The following is a 23,125-nucleotide window of genomic DNA, read 5'->3' as shown; positions in this document are numbered from 1 at the left end:
GAAGACTAGCGGTTCGAAAAACATCTGCCAGCTTTTGCAGACACTGGCGTAAGCGCCCATTCCAGGTCTTGCTGCGTAGTCTTCATTGCATAGATTGGCAAGCTCTTGGAGTATGACAAGATGCAACTCTGGTGGCAGAGATGATAAGTTTGGTGTCTTCTCAGACATCATGGAGGCTTGAGGAACGCGATCGTGAGTTGAGGAAGCTGAGTGCAAGGAGACATTACGACTAACTTAAGCCAAGTGGGGACGGGATTTATGAAGCCACCTTCTTCACATTTCACCTGCAGTCAGCCTCACCGCTCATCGCCCGAATGATGTGATATCCCACTCAAGTGGCTCAAATTCGCGTCTACACCTGCGATACATGGGAGACTGCATTGGGCCTTTTGGTAATTGGGCAGAATTCGTAATAGTCTCTGCTGACTGGCTGATTCCCCGCATGGCATGTGCCACAGGATGGACGTGGCAAAGTATTTTGGTGGTGAATCCGTAGCCAATCGGCTGCGGGCCGTGTCACACCAACTAAACTCCGTCGATTGGCCTTAGGATGAATTCGGACCATGCAGGCCGGTTTGTGATCCAATGGAATCGATCAAATTATTTCGAACATATAAGTTGCTCACAAACATCATTCTTAAAAATCGGTTTTGTGTTGCAATAGGTTGGACTCGCCGTGCTGTGATCAAGCGGAAAGCCATTGAGAACAGCACCGTATCGTCGGTTCTGCGGGCAGATGTGCGGTCCTCCGAATATTTTCAGACCAAAAAGCATCTTTCCAGCCTTGGTATCGAGGAGGCCTGATCCCTGGCCAAAGCATCTCACTACGTGGGATCCCGGGGCTCCCCTTGCACAGTTTTCTCCAAATCGCCATGTCTGTTTACAATTCTCTCTCAAAATGAGACCAATTCTTCAAAGACTTCTTTTCCCTTACGTTGCCACCAGACCGTAGCTTCTGCACTTGGAACTCGAAGCCCCTCTCATATGGTCACGGATGTCGAAACTCTGACAGCGAATGTGGAGTCTGCAGGAGAGAGATCACATGTTTTGCAAGCTTCATCCTGTGTCGGTCAGGCGCAACCCTGCAGGGTAGTAGATGCAGGGCTTTTCATCGGCAAAGGCCATGCTGCCTTGGATTATGCATACAGTAGTGACTTGGGACCGAGGCGAACGAGAATGTCGGTTCCCGCGGATGTCGCATGATGTTCGTCTCCTCAACTTCACACACGTAAAAAGGGGCAAGCAGCAAGCTTTCACCGTGAAGCCAGAATCATTCTACAATCCTGCGCCAAACCTAGACTCTTATGAGAAGATACCGGCGAAAGCTCTTCAAGTAAGCTCAGGCTTGCATCGAATTTCGAGAGCCGATACTTTCTCGCCGTGGTCTCAGACCATATCAGCACGTCCTGTCCATGCACTTGGCTGAGCGCCGTCTGCACATACCCTAGCGCCGCGTGGGGGCGACGAGAACCCAAGCATGTGTGACCGTTGACCACGTAAAGTTCAGCATGTACTTTGCAGGGAGCGTGCGGCAGAAAACGGTAACCACTGTGATGCATCGAAATTTAACAATTACTATTTACCAAGACTGTGCTAAGCATAATCATCAGCCCTACTGAATATGTGCTGTTCAACCATATTTCCATCGAGTGATCCCGTATGTACAGTCGCTTTGCTGTTCAAACCCGCGCAAATTTAATGATCATAGATGTAGACGCATAACCACCTTATTTCTCACCACCCTCCCAGGTCTTCAAGTCACCCTTGACCTCGCGGAAAATACCCCTCCAGTTTCCGATCTCAGTCTCGGTACGCTTGCGGCGGCTGAACGCCGTTCGCCTGAAGCTGACGAACCAGATCATGAACCAGTAAGTTGACGCTGCCATCGATGCAACAGCTGCAACCCAGGCCATGGCAATGAAAGGTCCTCCTTGCCTGATCTGGATGCCAAAAGCGCTGCCCTCCTTTTCGAGCATCTTCTTGCCACCCACGACAATGCCGGTCGTGATGATGGCGAAGAGTGGTAGAACTGTAGCGCCCAGCAAGGAGAAGACTAGGGAGGTCAGAACAAGCACACGCATGAAGCCAACGATGATAATTGGCAGCGTGGCAAGTAACACGATTCCTGTGCAGATGGTACCAATAGCCAGCAGAGCCGTCAACAATTTTGCTCCCGTGCTAGCAAGTGATACCACCTGATCGATCGTGCCTCTCATCGCCGAAATTAGAGGAACTGAAACATTGGCTGTAGCAATGACGAATGAAGACGGAATCGAATCTGTAATGTTGCGGAGACCTGGACATTGTCTTAGCCGATGATCATGCTCATCAGTGTTAAAGTGTTCTTACCTTGTCCCTTGTCATCATAACTGAAGCAGGACTTGATGTTGGTCTTGGTGTTGGGATCATTCTCGTTGGCGTAGTCGCCCTCGCACATCTTCGTCAGGAAAAGGTTGTAGGTGTCCTTGACACCCAACGCCTGCGTCAGGTTGCCCATCAGCTGCCCCTCAACATCCTGGATGCCGCTGCCTAGTTGGTTGGTCAAGTTTCCGAGAAGTCCTCCTAGAATGCCGTTCAAGCCGCTAGTAATGCCCGTGGGATCGTTAACACCGCCGCTCGGCGAGGTGATACCAGGAATGGTAGGGGTGGGAAGCCCCGGGATGCTAATACCTCCACCACCACCACCGCCGCCGCCATTTCCATTTCCATTCGAAGTGTTCGCCGCCTGCACTGTGATGAGTTGTTGGCCAATTTTCGATGTGTTCAGCTGTAAATCCACGTGGTTAGCTAGAACATCTTCATCCGCGTTCCGGACACACTAACCGAAAGCCAGTAATTGGAGTTGCCGCTGCTTGTGCTGTTCCCAGCAGCCAAAAGAACAATTGAGAGAGCGACGGCCACAGCCGAAGCCAGAATTGGCACGATGGCGGATATCCTACCACCGATTCCGAGCATTTTGAAAGGTTGTTGATAGTCGTGCGAGAGATGATGGTGTTGAGGTCGTTTGTCTTTAAGCTAACATTAGACAGGAGCCTTGGCTGTAGAGTTATGTGCCACAAAAGCTTTGAAGCCTGCCTCCCCAAAGCCTTGTGACTTGGGCCCGGCTCCTCCTTAATATGCCTCCGACGGACATCGAGAAACCTTCGATCGGGGCACCTGTCAGTACGTCATTCACCGTCCCGACAGCAGCGCATTGGGATGAAACGCTGGGATGAAGGCTGTTGGACTACAACGGTCGCCCAACGGTCCCTGCCGACAATTGAGGCTTTCGCAGGCAAGGGTCTAGATCTTGCCGGCTGCGATATTGTTGTGTTGTCGGAGAGTTGCAGGGGGGTGGCCTGCTGCACCTGCGAGAGTCTTACCGCAACGGGCATTTCATGAGAAACTAACGTCATGCCCCCTCGCGCCGAGCGATGCATAACGACCAATGAACTGTTCGGATTGTCGCTCCGACTGGGGAGGCCTCGCCTTGCGCTGCAGTCAAAAGTGAGTTGTCCAAGCTTTGTTCGGCAGAGGTAACGGTCGATAGGCTGGGTTAGGCTGGACTGCCATCGTCGAATGTTGTAGAACAGAACCTGTTGGCTGGACTGCGTGTTCGTACCCGTATTGATCGCGGGACGAAGCCGATGGGCCATGGCAGCGATTCTCCCCCCCTAATTGCAGATCTTTTCCTTAGATTACCCGCATTGCCAACGTAATTGTCCATATTTCAACGTCAGTTCAGCAGGAAAACTGTCACTTTAAGCTTTCAGGCTGCTAAAGGGGTTGCATTCTCCGTTGCTTCAGTTTTCTCCTTACGGAATATGATGCCGAACGTGGCTTCAAGCAGTTTCTCGAAGACCCGTGCAGCGTCGAGAAAACGGTCTGGAGGGAGCGCTGGCCGCATGTTTGCCAGTGTTGATATTCGTGCCATTGTCGTCTGGACTAGTTCGCCTCATCACGAACGGCCGAGCGCAATCGGCAACGGTTACCGATAAGTCGCGATACCTCAAAATTTCATCATCTGGAGTATCATGTTTGCACTAGTATGTGGACGTTGTGGTGACTGGCGAAGACTTTTATTTAGAGTCATTACTGCTTTCGTGATTGCCACTGTGTCAAGACTTTTCAGCTTGAGGATCGGAATGGTTTCGACCGACACAGCTAGAGAAAGGATAACCAGGAGGCTTCATATTGACCTATGCGCATTAAATGAAGCAGAAAAGAAATTTTCGATGCCCCTTATGGGTATGCGCATGTGACCTGTGAGACTGGAAATGCCCAGGTGACTTTGGATTTGCTACAAGCAATGAGCACTAACGCACTCACAATGCGATGTATTTTGACACAGGAAACACTTTTTGTGGTGTTTTCCCAGATTCGTGACAGTTCCAAAGCATTCTCGATCATACTCGTCCAGCATCCATGGCATGCAGACGTTCCCGGACGCTTAGTCGTGCGCCCGTACAATAGCCGAGGCGGACTCTGTCGGACTTACCTGTGACATTGCTCCTACTCGCGGCCCCTGACTTTGTGACAGACACTTGAAGGATGTCCCCACTGAAAAGGCTCACTAACGTGATCTCGAATGACAGGCGTAGCTTCGGCGATCGCCAGGATCGGCTCCTATCGATTGACTCAGGCAATAGCCGGTGGCGGCGATACGATCGCCCGCACTTACACGAGCTCGTCGCACTTGTAGTTGTAGAATGCAACTCAGTTGAACGAATACGGGTTTAAGACATCATCGTTGGTCTAGAAGCTTGTATTTGACGTTTTGTTGCAGCATGATGCAATGGCCTCGTATCGCCTGACAGTCGATGAGGCCAGGAACTCCGTCAACAGTCAGCGCTCATTTTAGGGCCTCGCTGTTGACTTGAAGTGAGTTTATTGAAATATTCACTAGGGTCGTGAGTTCCACAGAATCTTGATGGCGGAGTTTTACAAATCAAGTGGCTGACTGCTTGGTTGCTTGGTCCTGAGAGGTTCATAAGCGATTTGTTCCACAGCGCCTCCCAGCATGTCATCATCCACTTGTATGGATAGTTTAATTTACATCTGCAGTGTCTTTGATTGTTTTTGCTCGGTTGATTCTGCGTCGAATTCCTCCGTGGTCGTTATGTGGCCGTTGTTGATGGTGGTCTCAGACTCTCAGTAAGTGTCTTGAGAGACTACAATGCCCATTGCTTTCTCGTGCATTTCTATTACTGCCTGAGAATTTATATCGTATCTGGTGCTATTAGGAACTTGAGACTTCATCGAGATACTTTAAATCTCACTGTCATACGAGGCACTTTTCTCCACATTGGTATCTGTCTAGAGGAGTCTTTCTTCCCTTCTAACTTTTTTCTTCGCAGTATTCTCATTGCGATGACGGCAGAGTCAGATCTATTGAAAACTGTGGCACTGGATTTGGGAGATTTGGCGAGATTGGATCTCGGATAGGCCGTTATCGTGAGAGTCCGGTGAGGAGTCATCCGGTGATGAATTAGCAGCATTTCTCCCCTGTCAGCTCCGTGTCGGGACTAGCGGGCTTCCTGCCGATGCAGGTCGGTCTGCCGGTTCCCGGTCAAAGTAATCGATTTTAACCGGATACCGTCTTACATATACGACCAAATCTCACCGTGAAAAGCTGGAACAGTTCCCGTGCCAAGTCGGCCACATTCTCAGCCCCATCACCGCCAAGTCAACAGAGTCATGGCTCCCTCGTCTGTCATTCCGCCCCGTCCCGACGTCAACCTCCGTCATGCGACAGTCGATGATGTGGATACCCTCGCTGCCATCGCTGATGCGGCATTTCAGACGGATTCACACACTCAACTCAAAGCTGTCTTTCACGGCGACTCCTCATTTAAAGATGGCATGGGCGAGGGCTTGAAAGGGTGGCTACAGTCGCCGAAGGTGGATCTCCTAGTTGCCGAGATCTCGGGCAAGCCGGTCGGATGGGTTGGATGAGCTCGGAGGGGCTTCGCGGGGGATACGGACCTATCCCTCACCGGCCCCGCCGAAGAACCGCAGGCTATCTCGGCCGATACCATTGATCCGGCCAAGCCTCCGACAATCAAGGATCTTGAAGATCTCGGTAACGAATCTATGCAATACTGGGTCAACAGGCTGCAACCGGAAGGCTGCCGGTGCCGGATTGTGATCAGCTGCGTAGTCCATCCGGACTTTCAAGGGAAAGGAATTGGGTCACGCCTCATACGCTGGGGCACGGAGAAGGTAGATCAGGAGGGAACTTACTGCTGGGTTCAATCTTCGATGGGTGGGGTGCCGGCATACGAGAAGTACGGTTTTAGAGAGGTCGGCAGACTGGAGGCTAACCTGGATGTCTACGCCGAGGGTAACAAGCCTGGTGAGAGGTACGAGAAGATCACAGGAAGCGCAGACTCATGGGGAAAGTATGAATGGGTCTACATGAAGAGGGTTGCCACCCTGTGAGTGGCATCAAGAACTATGTACTCGAGTCATGTTTTTGCAACTCCCTCGCCAGTTGTGATGCCGGAATGCACAAGGCAAATCATTTACAATCCCACAAGCTTACAAAACGCCACAAGTCCCCAAGCTCCAGCCAAAGGATTCAGAAGATCCTGTACCATCATCGAGTCAGAGATGGCCTCGTTGAAGTCCGTCATCATTGGAACCTTGGGCTTGGAAATCCAGAAGTTTCGCATGTACTGGTGTCCGTACGTCAGACCAGCGGCAAGCATGATCGGCCAGCCGACAGTGAAGACGCCCACGCCGCGAGGGACCACCAGTGAGAAGGCCAGGCCGCTGAGGCCTGACAGCAGGCACTTTTTGCATATGTCAGCTCCGATTTAATTTCAAATCTCGATGTCTCGATGAAAGTTGGGAAGCGTGAACGTACTCCCACGAAGCCGGTGCCGACGGTGTACCGGATTTCCCACAATTGTTTCTCTGCGGTCCTACTCCATTCAGCCGCCTTCTTCGCCTTCTCTTCGTACTTGAGTAGTCTCGGAATCGAGTCCGCCGAGTGCACGAGTGCAAATCCGCTAATCAAGGCGATGAGGATGCCCAGGACGTTCGTGGGGAAAGCCATGGCTTTGGACAAGGATGTTCGTTGTCGGTGGTCTTGGTGTTGGGGTTGGTTTCGAGCTGCGCGCAAACTTCGATGGTGTTTCCGAAGTGGTTTTGTTCTCAAAGTTGCTGAAATAGGATATAAAACTGCCGATTATCTCTCTGCGAGAAGTTGTTGGTTTTAAGGAAGAATTGAGGAAGAGCACATGCAGGGAAACGTGTACGGCTTGGGGGGCCGCGGTAGTGACGTCATGGTCTAGAACGCGACTTCAGCTGGCCTTGGTCACCACATTCTTCCCATGATGGGATGGACAACGCAGGACGCGCTCTGGCTTTTGGGATCTCGCATCGATCGCCTTGCGAAACCTTGATGTGGTCTATAGAGAAATTCATGGGCACATCATGTGTCAGATAAACGTACATCTGTCAACTAATATTGCACTGGGTTCCCCGCTGAAAAGGACAACAATGTTCCACGCCTGACAGCACGATGGTCACTTAGACACGACTCTTCATGAGGTCATGTGGAGGAACACTAATGGTTTTCCGTCATATTTAGCAGCTTTGAGTACATGTCATTCCCATTGATTATGACTTTTCGAAAAAGGGTTTGCTCATGACTATACCAACTTTTTAGACAAACACTTTGCTGCACTAACTTTTCTGCCTACTAATTGATTCTGTCGTTGTTCTCGAATCTCTTGTCATATTTTATGTGGTGCGGGATGCAGACAGGCTGTGTTTCCGCTGCATACTTTCCGTGTCGGGACTGCCAAAGTCCCTCGCATCATGTCACGATTCTTCATTCTGGGTACTGAAATCGAGGTAGGCTTAAAGAGATGTTCCGGACCCTTAGGTACGTATACTGAGAAGCTACGGGACTGGGTACTGACCGAGCTACATTTACTGCTTTTTCTCTTACTGTGGAACCCCCTACTGGATGGGCTCAAAACTTCCTCAACATGCTTAAAGAGATGCTGTTACCCAGTTGCGATGTTCTTCTCTTTTCCCCTGCCAACCTTTTTTATCACACTATCCAGTTACCATGTTCTACCTATGATTGGAGTCTTCAATGACGGCAGTGATCGGAAGGGTCGCACAGATTCGAGCACAAAAGCAAAAAGAGCGCAAGAACTTCACACCCCTATGGGAGGTAGACAATAACCAATGGAGGTTCAGGACTTATCCAGCTAGATTGTATTCACATCTGGAAACTTTATCAATCGCTTTTAAAGCAATGGTCATACACTGGTCATTTCGGAAGGCCTGGATAGGCCTATGTATGTTGAAAGTCTTTACTATGAGAACATTCCTTCCCAATTGGCGAGCTTCTCAGCCTGCTTTCCCCTCCTCCCGAAGATGACTTCGGCGCAGCATCTGTGGTGTAACAGGAGCTAACCGAGTTATCGCGCCGTCAGCCAAGGATGAAAGGCAATCAGGCTGCAGCTGAGCCACACCAAAAAGTACAAGACTGGACTAAATCCCTCAGATTAGAGGGTGAGAGGCCAATTGTCCCACTTCTTCTAGTCATCAATAGCGCTGCTTCACTTCTGCAATGGCTCGGTCAAACGAATTCGAGGGCGACGACTTTTCCAACAATCTTTTCAGTGACCTGGCGCCACTGCTTACTCTTTTTGGAGAGCAGGTCACAAAACAATTCCTTAGCATGAGCATGGGCTGGTCAGACAACTTCCTATTAGCCATGGGACCATTGGGTATCATCACAATCATCGTGAGCGCAATTCGAGTTGGAGGAGGTAAGCGTCTCAAGGCTCTGATTGGACGGTAAGTCAAGAGCTCAAATTTGAAGATCCTTAACTGACGGCTTACAGGGCACGAGAAAGTCGTTCAATTGCGGAACAGGGACTTCTTTCTTCGACTTCAGAAAGTGTTTGCGAACTGTGGAGTGGCCAGCAAGTCGTGCGCCTTATTGGAGACTCAGAAGGGATGAGTACATTGCTAATCAACAAGAATGGTAATTTGCTCAGTCTTTCGGAAGCCTCGATGCGTGTTCATATCGAGCTTGTCCCAAGATCACTTCGAAAAGCTCCTGAGAATCCCCGAAACCCACGTTTAAAACATGAACATCGGGCACTCTTTGAAGAACTCAAGAATCTCTCTAATGCAGCCCCGAATCTCGCTCTCAACGCGGGAAACGCCACTGTCTCGTCGCTTGAGTTATGGTTGCTGGCTGGGCTGGGGCTTATACTCCAACTTCTTGCGGTTGCCTTTCCAGGAATTGCCTCATACCACTGGAACTGGAGAAAGTCTGAAGCAATCGATTATGGTTATCCCTGCTTTGTTCTAGGGACTGTATGCCTTACAGCAGGCATAGTGATATGCGGTCATATCATTGAAGGAGCCACTGAGGAAAGAGACTTCGCTATTACGCAAAAGGGATTAGATAGTGGCTTCAGGTTCATGGTTCTACAACAAGACCGGAGCATCGGCGACCAGCATTTTCCTCCTTATGTCATCTTTCACACGAAGAATAACAACGTTCTGAAAATCTCTCGGTTAATCAATGAAAGTCGCAGGTATGTTTGGCTGTGACATTTAGACAAGGTACTTGGACTGATCCGTCGATCTTCCACAGGCTTTTGGTCGTTACTTCGACTTGTTTGGCCGTCTCTGGCTACATTCTTCAATTTGTAGGGCTTCGAGCGCTTCACTGGTCTGCCACAATAATCCAGCTCGGTGTGACTGTCATTATGTCGGCAGTGCGAGCCTGGGTCAGGAGAGGTCTCGCCGCAGATCCATACACGATTCCAACTTTGAAAGGCTTTGAAATATCCTGGCTCACTCTTTTTTTGGTAACTGAGGAGAAGAAAGTGTCCGAGCTGCAAAGTAACGTTCTTGAAGAGCGTTCCAACGCGATCAGAGACAGATTTAGGCCTACTCAGCTCGCGTCTCGCGCATGGCATTACCTTCAACAACCCTCATTGACGTTGCATTTGCCTCGCCGAGATGCATTTTCAAACACAATTACAGGTATTGACCAAGCATGGTTGTTGTGGGAGAATCAGGAATGGCTGGTAGGGTATCAGGACGTCTCTCAAGTAGCGCGAGATCAGATATTCAACACGCAAGATGGAGTGTTGGCTCAGGAGTCCTTTTTGGGAATGTTTCTGTCGTCGTTTTCAGAGTGAGTTTTTCAGGTCTTGCCGTCTTTTTCGTGGTCTTAACGATGTTCATTTGCAGTGCAAGCTCCGGAGATAACTCTTCCGAGCAACAATACGAACTTTTACTCAGGCACACCCACAGTCATACATGTGCTGTTCAATACGCACAGGAACTATTCTCACTAATCGTGCTTTCGGTTGCGTCGCGTGTGGAGAAGGTCAATGGTCATACCAGTTCAAGATTTCCTCATAAAGGACGCAAGTCAAGGCAGTTAAAAAATTCCGTATTCAAGGCCATTGCAAGCGAGGTTGTTGTGGAAGGTCTGGCGGAAAACGTCGAAGAGGCTTACACGCTCATCATCCCAGCTTTTGCCAAGTACGATCTTCTTCCAACTGAGCCAAGTCCACAGGATGGAATACCTTCAGGAAATCAAGCAGCTTCCACGAGAACAGAGAGCTCAGAAGAGTCTTCTCTTCAAGATTCGGAAGTTCGACACAGCTTACTTTCCGAAGAGCCCTCAGACTCTCGACAAGACTCAACACCGCAGCAAACATCTACTCAGCAAAACGCAACTGTTCATCAAGAACCATCTCGTGAACAAGGTCCGCCAATCCACCGAACTTCAGCTTCTCGGTTGAATCGTTCGTTTCTCAGCGGTTACCACGCGAAGGTCAACTATGTCTGCATACACTGGGCTGGGTCTGCGAAAAGTCACCATAACTCCATTCATTTCTCTTGTCTTTCGTCTCCTCTCTTGGTTGATTCTAGTCTTGTCATTCATGTCTTGTTTGAAGCTGGTGGTTTTATGATGGAAGATAGCTTTCAACAAACCCTATCAAGATGGTCGAGCAAAAGACCATCGTTTGAACACAGGTACACGTCCCCCAAGGACAACCCAACGTCCAACCACCCTATTGGTAAGGCAGTCTATGTGGCCAAGTTTCTGCTATTATGATGAATTTTTGCCGATCGGATGTGGTTTTTATACCACTCTTTTGTCTCTCACGACGTTGTGCTGTGTTAATTGCAGAATGTGCTCCCGGGTGGTTCTAGCATTGAGGTGTCCAAAAGCCCTGAACGACAAGTATATAAGTCCATCCATGTCGCGCAAATGTCTTCAATCCTTCAAATCGGATGCTTGATTGAGCTTTTGTGCCAAATTCGATTTTTTTTGCCGGCACTTATCAGATAACAAGAAGTTTGGCCGGCCAGATGGCTGGCCACTCAGCCACCCGGAAAGGTCCTGATATACCTATGATGAAGTTCGGGGTCTCTCATTCCCGTAGTCCTTAACCATCCCCTACATATTCCTTCCACTGCGAATTTCGGGCATTATTCACACCATTGAGATGAAAACATATCTTCAGTCTGTCAAGGACTCGTGAAGGCTTGCCTCCGATTCGTAAATCTGCACAACACCAACTGCATTAAATATGGACGCAGACAAGATTATTGGCGACCTTGACACATGGCGCCTAAGGCTGTTTTATGCGTCGCCAAGTTCCTCTACCTTAGATATGGCGTTTGCTCTCACCGCCTCAATGGCCAAACTCTGGTATAAAAGTATTTTGTTTGGCGCCTAGCAGAGAGTCGTTCGGCAAGACACGAAGAAATCGACGCCGGGAGACGAGGCTAGCTTCCTCGTGTATCTTGGTCACCTGAATCTACCGCAGACGCCTCCGCGCACGATGCTTCCGGAGTTTTTGATGTGTAAGACAATTAGTACACCCCTCCTCTCTCATCTTCGTTTCCCAGGTATACCTCTCTTATTCACCCGCGATTATAGTGCAGGCTAAGCCCGCAACTTGGACTGCTGTATACCCAGCACCTTCCGCCGTGAGCCCTTTATTAACAAGCTTGATGTCACAAAATAAAGTCAACAGCTCACAGTCAAATCCCCGAGCCCTTAATTGCTGGTCGATCTTCACAGAAGCAGACGCCGCTGACTTGATATATATACATATGGCAACGGCGGTGGGAGCTTCAGAGCACGGGCAATGAAGTGTTCCAGATAGCCAAAATAATACATAGATGGGAAGGCTGGAGTCCAACGTTAAGTTAATACTTCGCAGAAATTTGATAACAGCAGACATTTGAATCATGGTTCACCAAAATCCACGGTGAGTGGTTACCATTAGTTCCCATGTCATGATGAGTTCTACGTGCTAATGTTCCGTCCCGGCGTTCCCATCATTCCAGTTGAGTAGCAGACGCCCGCTGAGCGTCCAGCCGCAAGCCGTTGAACGCCCTCGCCATGCAACAAGCAAAAGTGACGGACAAGCAGTCCATTCTCCGTCCGCAGCAGCCAATCATCTCGGCCAAGCCGAATCTACTGGCCCAACCATCCCTGATCAGGGAAAATCGTCCTCAATGTCCTCCCATATTCTCCTCGTGGACCGCTTACGCGATGGCTCATGAGTTGCTTTGCGCTTGCGCGATGAATTGCCCTCCTGCCGAGTTTCCGACTCCTACCGGTTCGGCCGCAGGTCCTTCACATAAAAGTCGAGCTTGTCGGAATGGTAGACGTGACCCGGCGGGTTACTAGCAGTCGTGTACAGGTCGTCGATGGAGTGCTGGTGGAAAGTCTGGGTCTGGGTGCACTGGAGGATATGAGTGAGACCAGGTGGGTTGGTGAGGCGGAAGATGCCATATCTGCAGTCATGTTAGCTCAGATTCAGGTGGCAGCGGAGAGATCGCATACGATGGCTGGTGTCTCGGAGAGCACACGATGGCGATACTCTCCGGCATCATGACCTGGTATCCCGCCTGGGTATGCAGGTCTCTCGAACTCATGAAGCACGTCTGCGTGGGGTGCGTGTGGATCCAGCCGACCATCAGCAGGTCCTCGTTGATACAGTAGTCCAGCATGGCCGACTCGTTCTCCGTCTCGCAGGTGTCTGGCGTGCTCTTTTGCTGAGGAATGAGGAGGCAGTTGATAAAGAGCGCGTTGTTAACAGGCCGGCCACACAAGATGCCACACATCTCGAGGCCCTTTCGGGTGTTGTCCGCCGCAATGTTCAGGAAAGCCTCCCGGAGCTGGGTGGGCAGGAAGACCGGGCGGATCGGATCGCCATTCTCCAGGTACGCTGCTGGACGGAAAGTAAGACGCTCCTTTGCTGACGGCGGCGGCATAATCTCCTCCTTTGCGGGAAGTTCAGGTACGTCCCTATGTACCGAATCAGGGGTAGGCGGCGGGATGTATGATAGGAGAGGTTCCTTGCCAGGACGTGACGGGGGCGCGGCATCGAGCTCTTGGCGCAGTATCGTGAAGTCCTCCTTTGGCGGCTTGGGAGGCTGTGGTAATGAGGGAGTGAAGGTTCGCTTGGGCTCCAACGGCGCAGAGTCCCACTCGACCGCCCTCGGTCTCGAGATAGACGGGTAATGGTATGAGTAGCTGGGCGGTGGTGGCCTTGGCGGTGGTATGGGTGCCCTTGATGTTCTGGTATCCTCCTGGCGACCTCCATCGGTACCATCGAGTCGTCTCCTTGTCGCCTCAATCTGTCTGCGAATCTCGTCCTCGTCTGTGGCTACGGCCGCGGCCGGGTTGCCAAACTGTTCCCAGTCTTCCCAGCGGCCGCCCTTTCTGCGTTCTTGCTCTTCCTCCTCGCTGACGCCAGCCTGCCTGGTGGCCTTTCTCGCAGCATCTCTTCTCTTGAAGTCCCTTTGCGCCAGGGATACGGCCAATTCTTGGTTATCGGCGGCATCGAGAATCTTCGCATTTCCGCTCAGCGTCGGGTCTCGTGCGGCAAACTCGTCGTAGCTCGAGGGCCTCTTCTCGGGTTCGGCCTTCTTCTGGGATGCATTCATCTGCTGCCACTCATCGTAGTCGCGGTCAATCTGCGGCTTGAGGCTCTCAAGCAGGCCAAACACCTCCTCCTGCTGCCGTTTGAAGAGCGGCTTCGTGAGCGCCTTGTTCTCGGGAAGCTTCGCATCGGGATGGGTCTTGAGATGACTGAGGACGAGGACGGAGTGGCGCCATAGCATCTGGTATGCTTTCCGGATGTCGCGATCCTGCAGCGCAAACGTCGCCTTGGGTGCCTAGTCAGTGCCGCGCACGCAGGTGCCGGGGAAGGGGTACCGACCTCTTGAAATAACGTGTCTGCGGAGCGCGCCCAGTATTTGAAGGGAATCGTCGTTCTAAATTCGAAGTCCTCGGCTGCATTCGTGATTTCCTTAATGCTCATGGGCCGCGCAGGCCGGGGGCTCGAGGGTCCGTTCATCTTGGCGGTCTCTCGTCGGGGGGGAAGGTACTCGGAGGTCGAAGTTGGGGATGTTTGGATGGATGTTGAAGCTCGCGGGGAGCGGGGTGCGGTATTGCCGGATGTCGTATCAGGGTCGCTGTTGGTGACGGACACCGTTCAGGTAGTCGTTTGCATTGTTCGTAGGTCGGGAGCCAGAAAGTGGCAGCCTTGAGGTCGCAGATGCTCGACCATTCGGTCAAGGCCTTGAAGGGTTTCGTCCCAGGAACCGTATGACGAAGCGCTAGGCGAGCCACGGGTGGCTGAAGCACTGGACCTGAGCGTTGAAGCACCCCGCCATGGCAGCCGACAGGGTTCACCTCACAGTGCTGGGCACCGCGCCGGCAATGGAGGGGTAGAGCTCGGACCCCTGCTTTGTCACGTGGCTGGCTGTGGATTCACGTGACGTCCTCAGATATCTACTTATGTAAGTAAGGTGTGCTCACCGAAAAGAAGTCCAGGTGAACTAAACCAGCCCAAGGTCAGTCAACGGCGGGCGTGCAGTTGGCGGGAGCACCCGGGGCATGTCTGAGCTCCACCTCGACGTTGTCAAGTCCCATCAACAGCAACATCCGCCGTCAAGAACCATCTCGGACATCTCCTTTGCAATCTGGACACCTTCTTGGCTCTTGGCGCAAATCTTGGTTGCCACGGCGGACTTGAAAAACTCCTCGACGGCTCCGACCAGCGTGGCACTGGGGCCCCCGAGAGAAGAGACGTCATTCTCGTCCGTCCGTATTTCCGTTCGATTTACGAGTCGTCCTTCGCCTGCTCGCCTCACCCAACAAAAATATCCAAGCCTCGGGAATTCTCGGAACTCGCCCTGGCTGGTGTAATTTTCGCAATCCAGTGACATTGCCAGGAAATGGACGGCCAAAAAAACGAATGCTGCCCTGGCGGCCCGGCCATCCCGCCTGTCCAACCCCTTCCTGATTTCACTGCACTGATCCCCTTGCGGCTCGAGTCTGACGCCTGTCTGAGTGTGGCACCATGCTTGGATGCTCCCACCGCCTGCTCGAACGAGTTGGACAGGCACAGGGTCAGATGGTCTTGCTTTCCCGTGGCAGCTTGACGTGCAGCTTGTCGCTTGTTGTTCCGTGGTTCGTCCAACGTCGCCTACAGGCCGCCCAACCCCCCCCCCCCCCCCACGCCGGCACCCGCTGGTCGCCGTCGAGCGAGGACAGACGGTCCTTCTCAGGCGGTCAGGTCTCGAGACACGCCCTGTGGTTGCTTGGGGGGTTTTCCCACCAGCCAAGTGTCTCAGGGACGTTGCGTGGCGGTGCCGAGTCGTCAGGTTATCAGCTATCGCATCTTGCGATCCCGCCAAATCTGACGGCGAGATGGCTTGATGTTTTTGCGGGCAGTGTGGAGGGCGTGGAGGGAACCACCGCCGTGCTAACCCAGTGCCTTGCTTGCTTTGAGTGAGCGCGGACATCTCACGCGAAACTGGGTACTGCCGCATGAATAGTCGATAATTTACGGATGACGGACCTGGCCATTCTGTTGTGTTCGCCCTGGCCTGGGCAGATTTCCAGATTCAGGGATAGGCGCCATCGCGTCCCGCATGCCTGGACCTGGACCTGGACCATGACCATCCCGGACCTAGATGAGCGTCCCGATGAGGCCACAAGGCGACAACGCCAACTACATTAAAGGAGAAGTTTTCCTTCTCTGTTGTTTTTGTAGACATTATCATCATTTTGTGATTGTAAACATTCATCATCAACTATCAAGCGTGTCCATGCCTATCCAAGTGGTATACTCAGTATCACCTCACACCAATCAACCAACCAAGTCACCACCTATCATGTCTTCCACGATTTGCAAAAGTCAGCTACTCATCCCCAATCAACATGATCCGCCACTAACAACCCCCAAGAGAGCATCGACAGCACCATGTCGCACTTCACCCTAAGCATGGGCCAGGCCTCCGTCCAGAACAACGTCTCCATGTGGACGACCCTCTCCCAGTGCTACGACGAGATCGCAAAGACCTTCGCCCTCCAGGACCCAGACTCCATCATCACAAACCCCGCCAGCATCTCCGCCGTTGTGCACGCTACCTTTGACCACGACGCCCACCAGCTCATCGAGCAGGGCCACTCCTCCATGCTCCACGGTATCGACGACGTCACCAAGGCGCACATGCTCGCCCAGGCCGTCGCCGGCATGGTCGCCTTCTTCCGCAAGCTGGCCACGCACCACGAGCACGGCCCCGTGACGCAGGCCACCTTCGACCGCGACGTGCGGCGCTTCGCCGAGTGCGAGCTGCGCGCCGCCATGATCCGCAAGATCGAGGAGAGCCGCATCTTCGGCCGGTGCTACACCAAGAGCCAGATCGCGGACCTCATCATGGACGCCGTCGAGGGCAAGGTCAACGACGCCGAGTTTGTGAGCGAAGACGAGTATCAGAACGCCATCGGCTGGGCCACGGAGCTGCCGGCGAGGAATATGGGCTTGCCGTGGGGTTTCACCATCATGGCATTGAACTGAGGAGGAAAGAAGGGGGATGTAATGACCATTTGTCTCTTTTCATGACAAGCCGGGGATGGATTTGGGACCGAGTCGGCATTCATCGGCGGGGACCATCATCGGGAAAAAAGGGGCGCATTAGCCAGGCGTTCTTGGGAGCTTCGTGATCGGAGCGGAGCATTGCTGGGTATAATTCATAGTCCTAGTAGCTTTTTTGTTTTATGTGTCGTTATATGTATCACCACTCATGCCAGACCTGACTTTTTTCCCGTCATTCGTGCATCATTTCTTCGCCGCGGCGGCCTGCGCGCTGGTTTGCAGCTGGATGATGTCGCCCTTCTTCTTCTCAAGCTTTCCCTGGACGTCCCTGATCTGGCCCTCGTGCCTCTCGCTGTGAGAGTTAGTAAACATGCCGTCCGAGATAAAGTGAGGTGGTGATGCACGTACATCTCCTTGGTGATGAAATCCAGACGACCCTTGACTGTGCTCTCGGCCTCCACCTTGTCTTGCTTCAGCAGCACGGGGCCGACGAGCTTGTAGATCTGCTCGCCGTCCTTGAGGTTGTCGAACTCCTACAATGCATGAGCTTGGCGTTCATCCGCAAGTGGGTGGTGCAGGGTGAGTACTCACCTCTTTCACGCCAAGGTTCTCCTGCTTCTGAGCTTCGAGTTTTTGCCGCGCCTGGACGGTGGTCTGAAGTTCTGCAGACAATTAGTAAAACTCCGTAATCATACTGGGATTGAACTAAATGTACCATTTTGGAGAGCAGTGTACTCTTCAGAGAGCTTTTGCAGCTTGGCCTGAACCTCAGCCATGGTGGGTGAGTTGTGTGCGTGTGTATGAGGGGTTCAGTGAGAAAAAAGTCCGTTTGGTGCGGACTGAGGTGCGGTGAGAAACCCGACGGCCTTCCGACGCAGTGGTTCGCGAGTTGGGATGCTTTGTGGAATGTCAGATGTCCTGCGGTGCCAAGGCCTCAAGAGGTTTTCGCCGTTTCGAGTTTCGTTTGGTGGTCTGAAGACGATACCTGGTACTTTCTTTGATGCTGCCGTTTGCTGAGCTGGGGAACTTGATGGTGACAGACTGTGATGCTCTTTAAATGCATATGGCCCCGGTTTATGAGTATCGGCGGCCGCGAGCCTGGAACATGGAAAGAGACACACCAAGTCTCCAACATGTCGTTGTCTAGCTTTCTTGAAACGTATTTCAATTTTCTTTAAGTGGTTTCTAATATCTGCCTGATGCCTGAACAGGAACCAGTCATTAAGCTGACTGCTGTCTACAGAACACCTCAGAAGGAGATCGCACTAAGCAGCCTCCATCATCTAATCCAGTATATGCACCTATACACCTCAAGGCCCCCACCCCCACCAGCCAACAAGGCACCTCTAGCGTCAGTGTCTGGCATCACGAACCGCCCAGGCAACGTCACAGAATCGCCCGCATCAGCGTCCTCAATCCCTCAACCGCACCCCGACAAGCCAGTGCCAAGCGCCGACGCAATCCTCCCCCCGGGGCCAAATCGAACATCCACCCCGTCTACCTACCCAACCCCATCCCGACTGCGAAGCGTCCCCTCCAAACGGGAACAAGACAGCGCGGCGGCTGCACGCAACAAGCTTCCCCGCTCTTTGCATCCTTATCACGAATCGCTCGCAAACTCGCCGCCCAACGCAGAAACACGCAATCCCGCCGACGACAGCGACTCCGACGCAGAACCGCAACCATGTCGGGCATTACCGACTTCCTCGGCCGTGCCATCAGCACGGTCAAGCAGGCCATCGACGCCGACAACGCCGCCGAGTACGAGAAGGCCTTCCAGCTCTACACAAAGTCCCTCGAGCTCTTCGTCCTCGCCGTCAAGTGGGAGAAGAACCCCAAGTCGAAGGAGCTCATCCGCCAAAAGACGGCCGAGTACATGGACCGCGCCGAGAAGCTCAAGACGTACCTGGCCGAGGCCGAGCAGAAGAAGAGCGGGGGAGGCGGCGGCGGGAAGCCTGGTGCCATGGGCGTTAACGGCGGCGGCAAGGGCAAGGCGAACGCCGACGAGGGCGACGAGGACAACAAGAAGCTGCGCAACGCCCTCAGTGGCGCCATCCTCCAGGAGCGCCCCAACGTGCGGTGGGACGACGTCGCCGGTCTCGAGGGCGCCAAGGATACGCTCAAGGAGGCTGTTGTGCTGCCCATCAAGTTCCCCTCGCTGTTTCAGGGCAAGCGCCAGGCGTGGAAGGGTATCCTGCTGTACGGCCCGCCGGGAACGGGAAAGAGTTACTTGGCCAAGGCGGTCGCGACGGAGGCGAACAGTACCTTCTTCAGCGTGAGCAGTTCGGACCTGGTGAGCAAGTGGATGGGAGAGAGTGAAAGGTGAGTTGCTTCGTGGCATCGCAATCATCAACGGCACGACTGACACCTGGTATCACAGGCTCGTGAAGGCTCTGTTTAGCATGGCGAGAGAAAACAAGCCCTCGGTCCTCTTCATCGACGAGATCGACGCCCTGTGCGGGCCCCGTGGCGAGGGCGAGTCCGAGGCGTCGAGGCGTATCAAGACGGAGCTGCTGGTGCAGATGGACGGTGTCGGAAACGACAGCAAGGGCATCCTGGTGCTGGGCGCGACCAACATCCCCTGGCAGCTCGACGCCGCGATCCGAAGACGTTTCCAGCGCCGCGTGCACATCGGCCTGCCTGACGCCAATGGCCGCGCGAGGATGTTCAAGCTCGCCATCGGCGACACGGAGACGAACCTGCAGGCGGACGACTACCGCGTACTCGCGGAGATGTCGGATGGTTTCTCAGGCAGTGATATCTCCAACGTGGTGCAGCAGGCGTTGATGGGTCCCGTGAGGAAGATTATCCAGGCGACGCATTTCAAGCCGGTATGTTTACGCTGTTGTGACGCTATACGCTAGATTGCTTGCGAGGAACTTTTGCTAATTCGCATAACAGGTCATGGTCGACGGCGTCAGGAAACTCACGCCTTGCTCCCCCGGCGACCCCGAGGCCAAGGAGATGACGTACCACGACGTCGACTCGGAGGAGCTCATGGCGCCCATCATCGAGCTCAAGGACTTCAAGCAGGCTCTCAAGGAGTCGCATCCCACTGTCTCCGACGACGACGCGGCCAAGCAAATAGAGTGGACCAACGAGTTTGGCAGCGAGGGCGCATGAGCTAGCGAAACGCCTTTTACACGTGGATTAGGGGGGTGGAAGCTGGACACGAAAAAAGACGACTACAGTGTGAACGCTTCGACGAGAAGACAATGCTCGTGTTTTTGAAAGAAAGAAAAGAGACTGGCACAGAGGATATCAGACTCGACGGGCGGCGGGGGCGGGAATTCGGTATTGATGCAGATAGTGTGTGATGTGTGGCTGTCGTCAGTTCAAGGGGGCAGGCAAGCAGGACCAGGCGAGGGGCGGAAAGAAATCGGCGTCCTCTGGCGTTCTGTAAACGGCCGGCATTGGGTTGGGGAAACTTATTCTATTATTGTTTTTTACTACTACTGTTCTGTTCTGTTCTGTTTCCAAATATCTGCATCGCAGGCTTCCCTATTCTTTAAGTAAAGCGTTAAAAAGTGGTAGCCAGCAAAGACAGATGAGAGAGAGGGCTTCTCTCCCCTTTTTACATACCTTTTCCAAATCACAACATACACTTAACTAGGATGTTGAACATGGCACTGTATTTACATCTGAAAGTTGCAAGATGGTAATTGAGGTATAAGAGGTCCCTCGGCTTATTCAGTCCACCAACACATAGAGGTGCTCATCAGACAGACAGCATCCACTGTTCACACTCACAGCAGATTTAAACACCATCATCAAAAGGGCGCGGCGCGTTCAGGAACAGGTAAAGATCTGGTGTTACACATACACATACATCATATATATGCATTAAACATCCTTTTTTCTCTTTCTCTTTTTCGCATCTGCGCAGCCTAAACAAACTCCGACAAGCCCAATGTTCATTGCCCTGATAACTCCCAAACAGAAAAGGTAGGAAAGAAAAAAAAAGAGAGAAGACAGGATGGTGGAGAAGAAGCCAAGTCCCAATGCCGTGAGGAAAAACCTATGTGCCGCCGTAAGTTTTTTGTAACATGAGGTTTCTTTTTGTTGACCTAGGGGAGGAAAAGATGGGAAGATTCTTTGGTAGAACATGTCGTCAAGGGATCTGGGGAAGAGACCCTCCTTGGAGCAAACCCATTGCGCGCAGAAAAAGGGGGTATTTTGCGCGGCAGCGATGGCGATTCGTCTCTTCCTTTACTCGTCCTTGGACTTCTTCTTCTTCTTCTTCTTCTTTTCCCCGTCGGCCTTTTCGGGCTCTTCTTCGACGGCTGGGGCGACCTCGGAGTCGCGCTTGCGCTTCTTCTCCTTCTTCTCCTTCTTGTCCTTGGACTTTTCCTTCTTGTCCTTCTTCTCCTTCTTGACCTCCTCGGCGGCGGCGTCGACCATTTCCGCGTCGTCGAGGTCGAGGTCGCCTTCGACCTGCTCGAGGACGGAGGCCTACGCGCGGTTGGGTTAGCTGCAATTCTGCTGTAGGATAAGGAAACAAAACATACCATCACGTCGGCGTTCTTGGCGGGCTTCTTGCCGGTGGCGTAGAACTCGAGACGGTCCTCGACCTGCTGGCGCAGGGCCTCGCCGAACTTGGTGGTGGGGTTCTCGGTGTAGTTGTCGATGCGGGAGGCGATGGAGCACTTGTTGGCGAGGTAGCGAGAGATGCGGCCCTTGTTCTTGACGGAGGCCTTGCCGATGAAGCTGGAGTGGTAGATGAGGCCGTACTTGGGGGTGTTGCTCTTGGTCTTGAGGGCGCGGAAGAGGGCCTTCTCGGCGCCGAGGATCTGCAGCGTCGAGGCCGGGTACTTTGACAGCGCGGTGAGCGAGCCCGCGTGGGAGATGAGGCGGGCGGCGACGGGGGTGCCGATGAGGGTCTGCAGGTTGGGCGCGACGACGGACATCTTCTTGTCGAGGTAGTTTGCGGTGGCGCGGCGGGCCTCGGCCTGCTGGACGACGGCCTCGGCGAAGCCCTTGACGATCTCGAGGTCGGCGGGGGTGATGGCGAGACCCATGGAGACCTTTGCGGCGTCGATGATGGCCTGGGCCTTCTCGCCGTCCTCCTCGACGACGGCGGCGATGTCGTGGAGGCGGTCGTCGTTGAGGGTGGACTTGTCGCCGATGAGGAGGACGAGCTTGGCGTAGGTGAGGTTGTCGGAGACGATCTTGACGAGCTCGGGGAAGTGCCAGCCGTACCACTCGCGGACGCGCATGAAGAACTGGTTGACGCCCTTGTCCTGGAACTCGACGGTGGCGGAGGCCTGGATGACGTGGTTGTCGTTCTTGGTGGTGCTGAACTTGACCTTTGCGCGGGAGTAGGAGTGGCCGAGACCGAGGCCGGCGGCGGTGGAGTCGCCGGTCTGGAGGCCCTTGAGGAGCTTGTCGGCGTGCAGGCGGACGCCGCGGAGGAGGTCGCCGGCGACCTCTGAGGTCTCGGAGGTTTCGCAGTCGACGCCGGGGAAGGTGGACTTGATCACGGACGCGAGGTTCTTCTCGGCCACGGCGAGGGTGACCTTGGACTTCTTGCCAGAGGTCTGGGGCAGGTTGAGCTCGAGGACGGACTTGAGGTGAACGGACATGAGACCCTCGGAGATGTGGTTGATCTCGTCCAGCGCTTGCTTGCCGGTGCTGTTGGTGGGAAAACGTGTGTTAGCCTCTTGGGTCTCTCTGGAAGTCTTGTCTCTCCACCGAGACGCGCCGCGGTGGGGGAAAAAGAGCATGATGCTACACGCGCGCGAAGGGGGTTCCGTACTCAAAGGGGGTGAAGTTGACGAGCTTGACCATCTTGCCGAAGCGGGCGAGGTCATTGATGGTCTCCTGGGCCTCCTTCTGGCGCAGGCCAATGCTGTCGGGCTGGTTCTCGACGTGGAACACGCCGTAGCCCATGGGGGCCTCGTAGAGGAGGTAGTTGACGGCTTGGGCCATTTTTGCTGTTCTGTCTCAAGCACTCTTTTGTGGTTTGAATGTCGTTCGATGCCGACAGGAAAGAGCCTCGCTCGCGGGGGGTGTGGAGGCGGAGGAGGGGAGGTGGAATTGGGCGTCTCGAGACAGAGGAAATCGAGATGTTCGAGATGGTCGGATTTTTTTTCTTCAATTTTTCCTCACCCCCACTGGGTTCAATTGGAAATTTTTCTGGAGCTCGCAAAAGCTGGCGCACGGGCCAGTCTGCCGTCGGTGTGGAAGGCTGGAGACGGTCACGTGTCCCGGCGCAGGCTGAGGCCGGTTGCCGACGT

At 53.3% G+C, this 23,125-nt stretch overlaps 8 protein-coding genes across 8 annotated transcripts; 3 read left to right on the top strand and 5 right to left on the bottom strand.

Moving 5' to 3' along the window:
• Positions 1 to 1,727: 1,727 nt before the first annotated feature.
• COL26b_009471 (uncharacterized protein) lies at positions 1,728 to 2,955 on the bottom strand (the record flags this gene model as incomplete). The annotated part of the gene is made up of 3 exons (XM_053182199.1): positions 1,728 to 2,296; positions 2,350 to 2,730; positions 2,820 to 2,955. 3 exons carry the CDS (start codon positions 2,953 to 2,955, stop codon positions 1,728 to 1,730), a joined length of 1,086 nt encoding a protein of 361 aa, XP_053033889.1.
• Positions 2,956 to 5,676: 2,721 nt separating this feature from the next.
• COL26b_009470 (uncharacterized protein) lies at positions 5,677 to 6,420 on the top strand (the record flags this gene model as incomplete). Its single annotated transcript, XM_053182198.1, has 2 exons — positions 5,677 to 5,916; positions 5,998 to 6,420. The coding sequence occupies 2 exons, from the start codon at positions 5,677 to 5,679 to the stop codon at positions 6,418 to 6,420; spliced, it is 663 nt and encodes a 220-aa protein (XP_053033888.1).
• Positions 6,421 to 6,503: 83 nt separating this feature from the next.
• Positions 6,504 to 7,039, bottom strand: COL26b_009469 (uncharacterized protein; the record flags this gene model as incomplete). Its single annotated transcript, XM_053182197.1, has 2 exons — positions 6,504 to 6,773; positions 6,848 to 7,039. 2 exons carry the CDS (start codon positions 7,037 to 7,039, stop codon positions 6,504 to 6,506), a joined length of 462 nt encoding a protein of 153 aa, XP_053033887.1.
• Positions 7,040 to 12,608: 5,569 nt separating this feature from the next.
• COL26b_009468 (uncharacterized protein) lies at positions 12,609 to 14,360 on the bottom strand (the record flags this gene model as incomplete). The annotated part of the gene is made up of 3 exons (XM_053182196.1): positions 12,609 to 12,792; positions 12,842 to 14,178; positions 14,223 to 14,360. The coding sequence occupies 3 exons, from the start codon at positions 14,358 to 14,360 to the stop codon at positions 12,609 to 12,611; spliced, it is 1,659 nt and encodes a 552-aa protein (XP_053033886.1).
• A 1,914-nt stretch (positions 14,361 to 16,274) lies between these two features.
• Positions 16,275 to 16,871, top strand: COL26b_009467 (uncharacterized protein; the record flags this gene model as incomplete). The annotated part of the gene is made up of 1 exon (XM_053182195.1): positions 16,275 to 16,871. One exon carries the CDS (start codon positions 16,275 to 16,277, stop codon positions 16,869 to 16,871), a length of 597 nt encoding a protein of 198 aa, XP_053033885.1.
• Positions 16,872 to 17,132: 261 nt separating this feature from the next.
• COL26b_009466 (uncharacterized protein) lies at positions 17,133 to 17,665 on the bottom strand (the record flags this gene model as incomplete). The annotated part of the gene is made up of 4 exons (XM_053182194.1): positions 17,133 to 17,241; positions 17,298 to 17,422; positions 17,481 to 17,551; positions 17,605 to 17,665. 4 exons carry the CDS (start codon positions 17,663 to 17,665, stop codon positions 17,133 to 17,135), a joined length of 366 nt encoding a protein of 121 aa, XP_053033884.1.
• A 908-nt stretch (positions 17,666 to 18,573) lies between these two features.
• Positions 18,574 to 20,012, top strand: VPS4 (Vacuolar protein sorting-associated protein 4; the record flags this gene model as incomplete). Its single annotated transcript, XM_053182193.1, has 3 exons — positions 18,574 to 19,211; positions 19,270 to 19,720; positions 19,791 to 20,012. 3 exons carry the CDS (start codon positions 18,574 to 18,576, stop codon positions 20,010 to 20,012), a joined length of 1,311 nt encoding a protein of 436 aa, XP_053033883.1.
• Positions 20,013 to 21,098: 1,086 nt separating this feature from the next.
• Positions 21,099 to 22,817, bottom strand: NOP56 (snoRNP complex protein nop56; the record flags this gene model as incomplete). Its single annotated transcript, XM_053182192.1, has 3 exons — positions 21,099 to 21,341; positions 21,398 to 22,520; positions 22,645 to 22,817. 3 exons carry the CDS (start codon positions 22,815 to 22,817, stop codon positions 21,099 to 21,101), a joined length of 1,539 nt encoding a protein of 512 aa, XP_053033882.1.
• Between the last annotated feature and the right edge of the window lie 308 nt (positions 22,818 to 23,125).

Source organism: Colletotrichum chrysophilum (genome assembly GCF_026319265.1).
Source record: "Colletotrichum chrysophilum strain AFK26 chromosome Unknown scaffold_91, whole genome shotgun sequence".
Lineage (NCBI taxonomy): Eukaryota > Fungi > Ascomycota > Sordariomycetes > Glomerellales > Glomerellaceae > Colletotrichum > Colletotrichum chrysophilum.
This window is presented reverse-complemented; position numbering and strand designations above follow the sequence as displayed.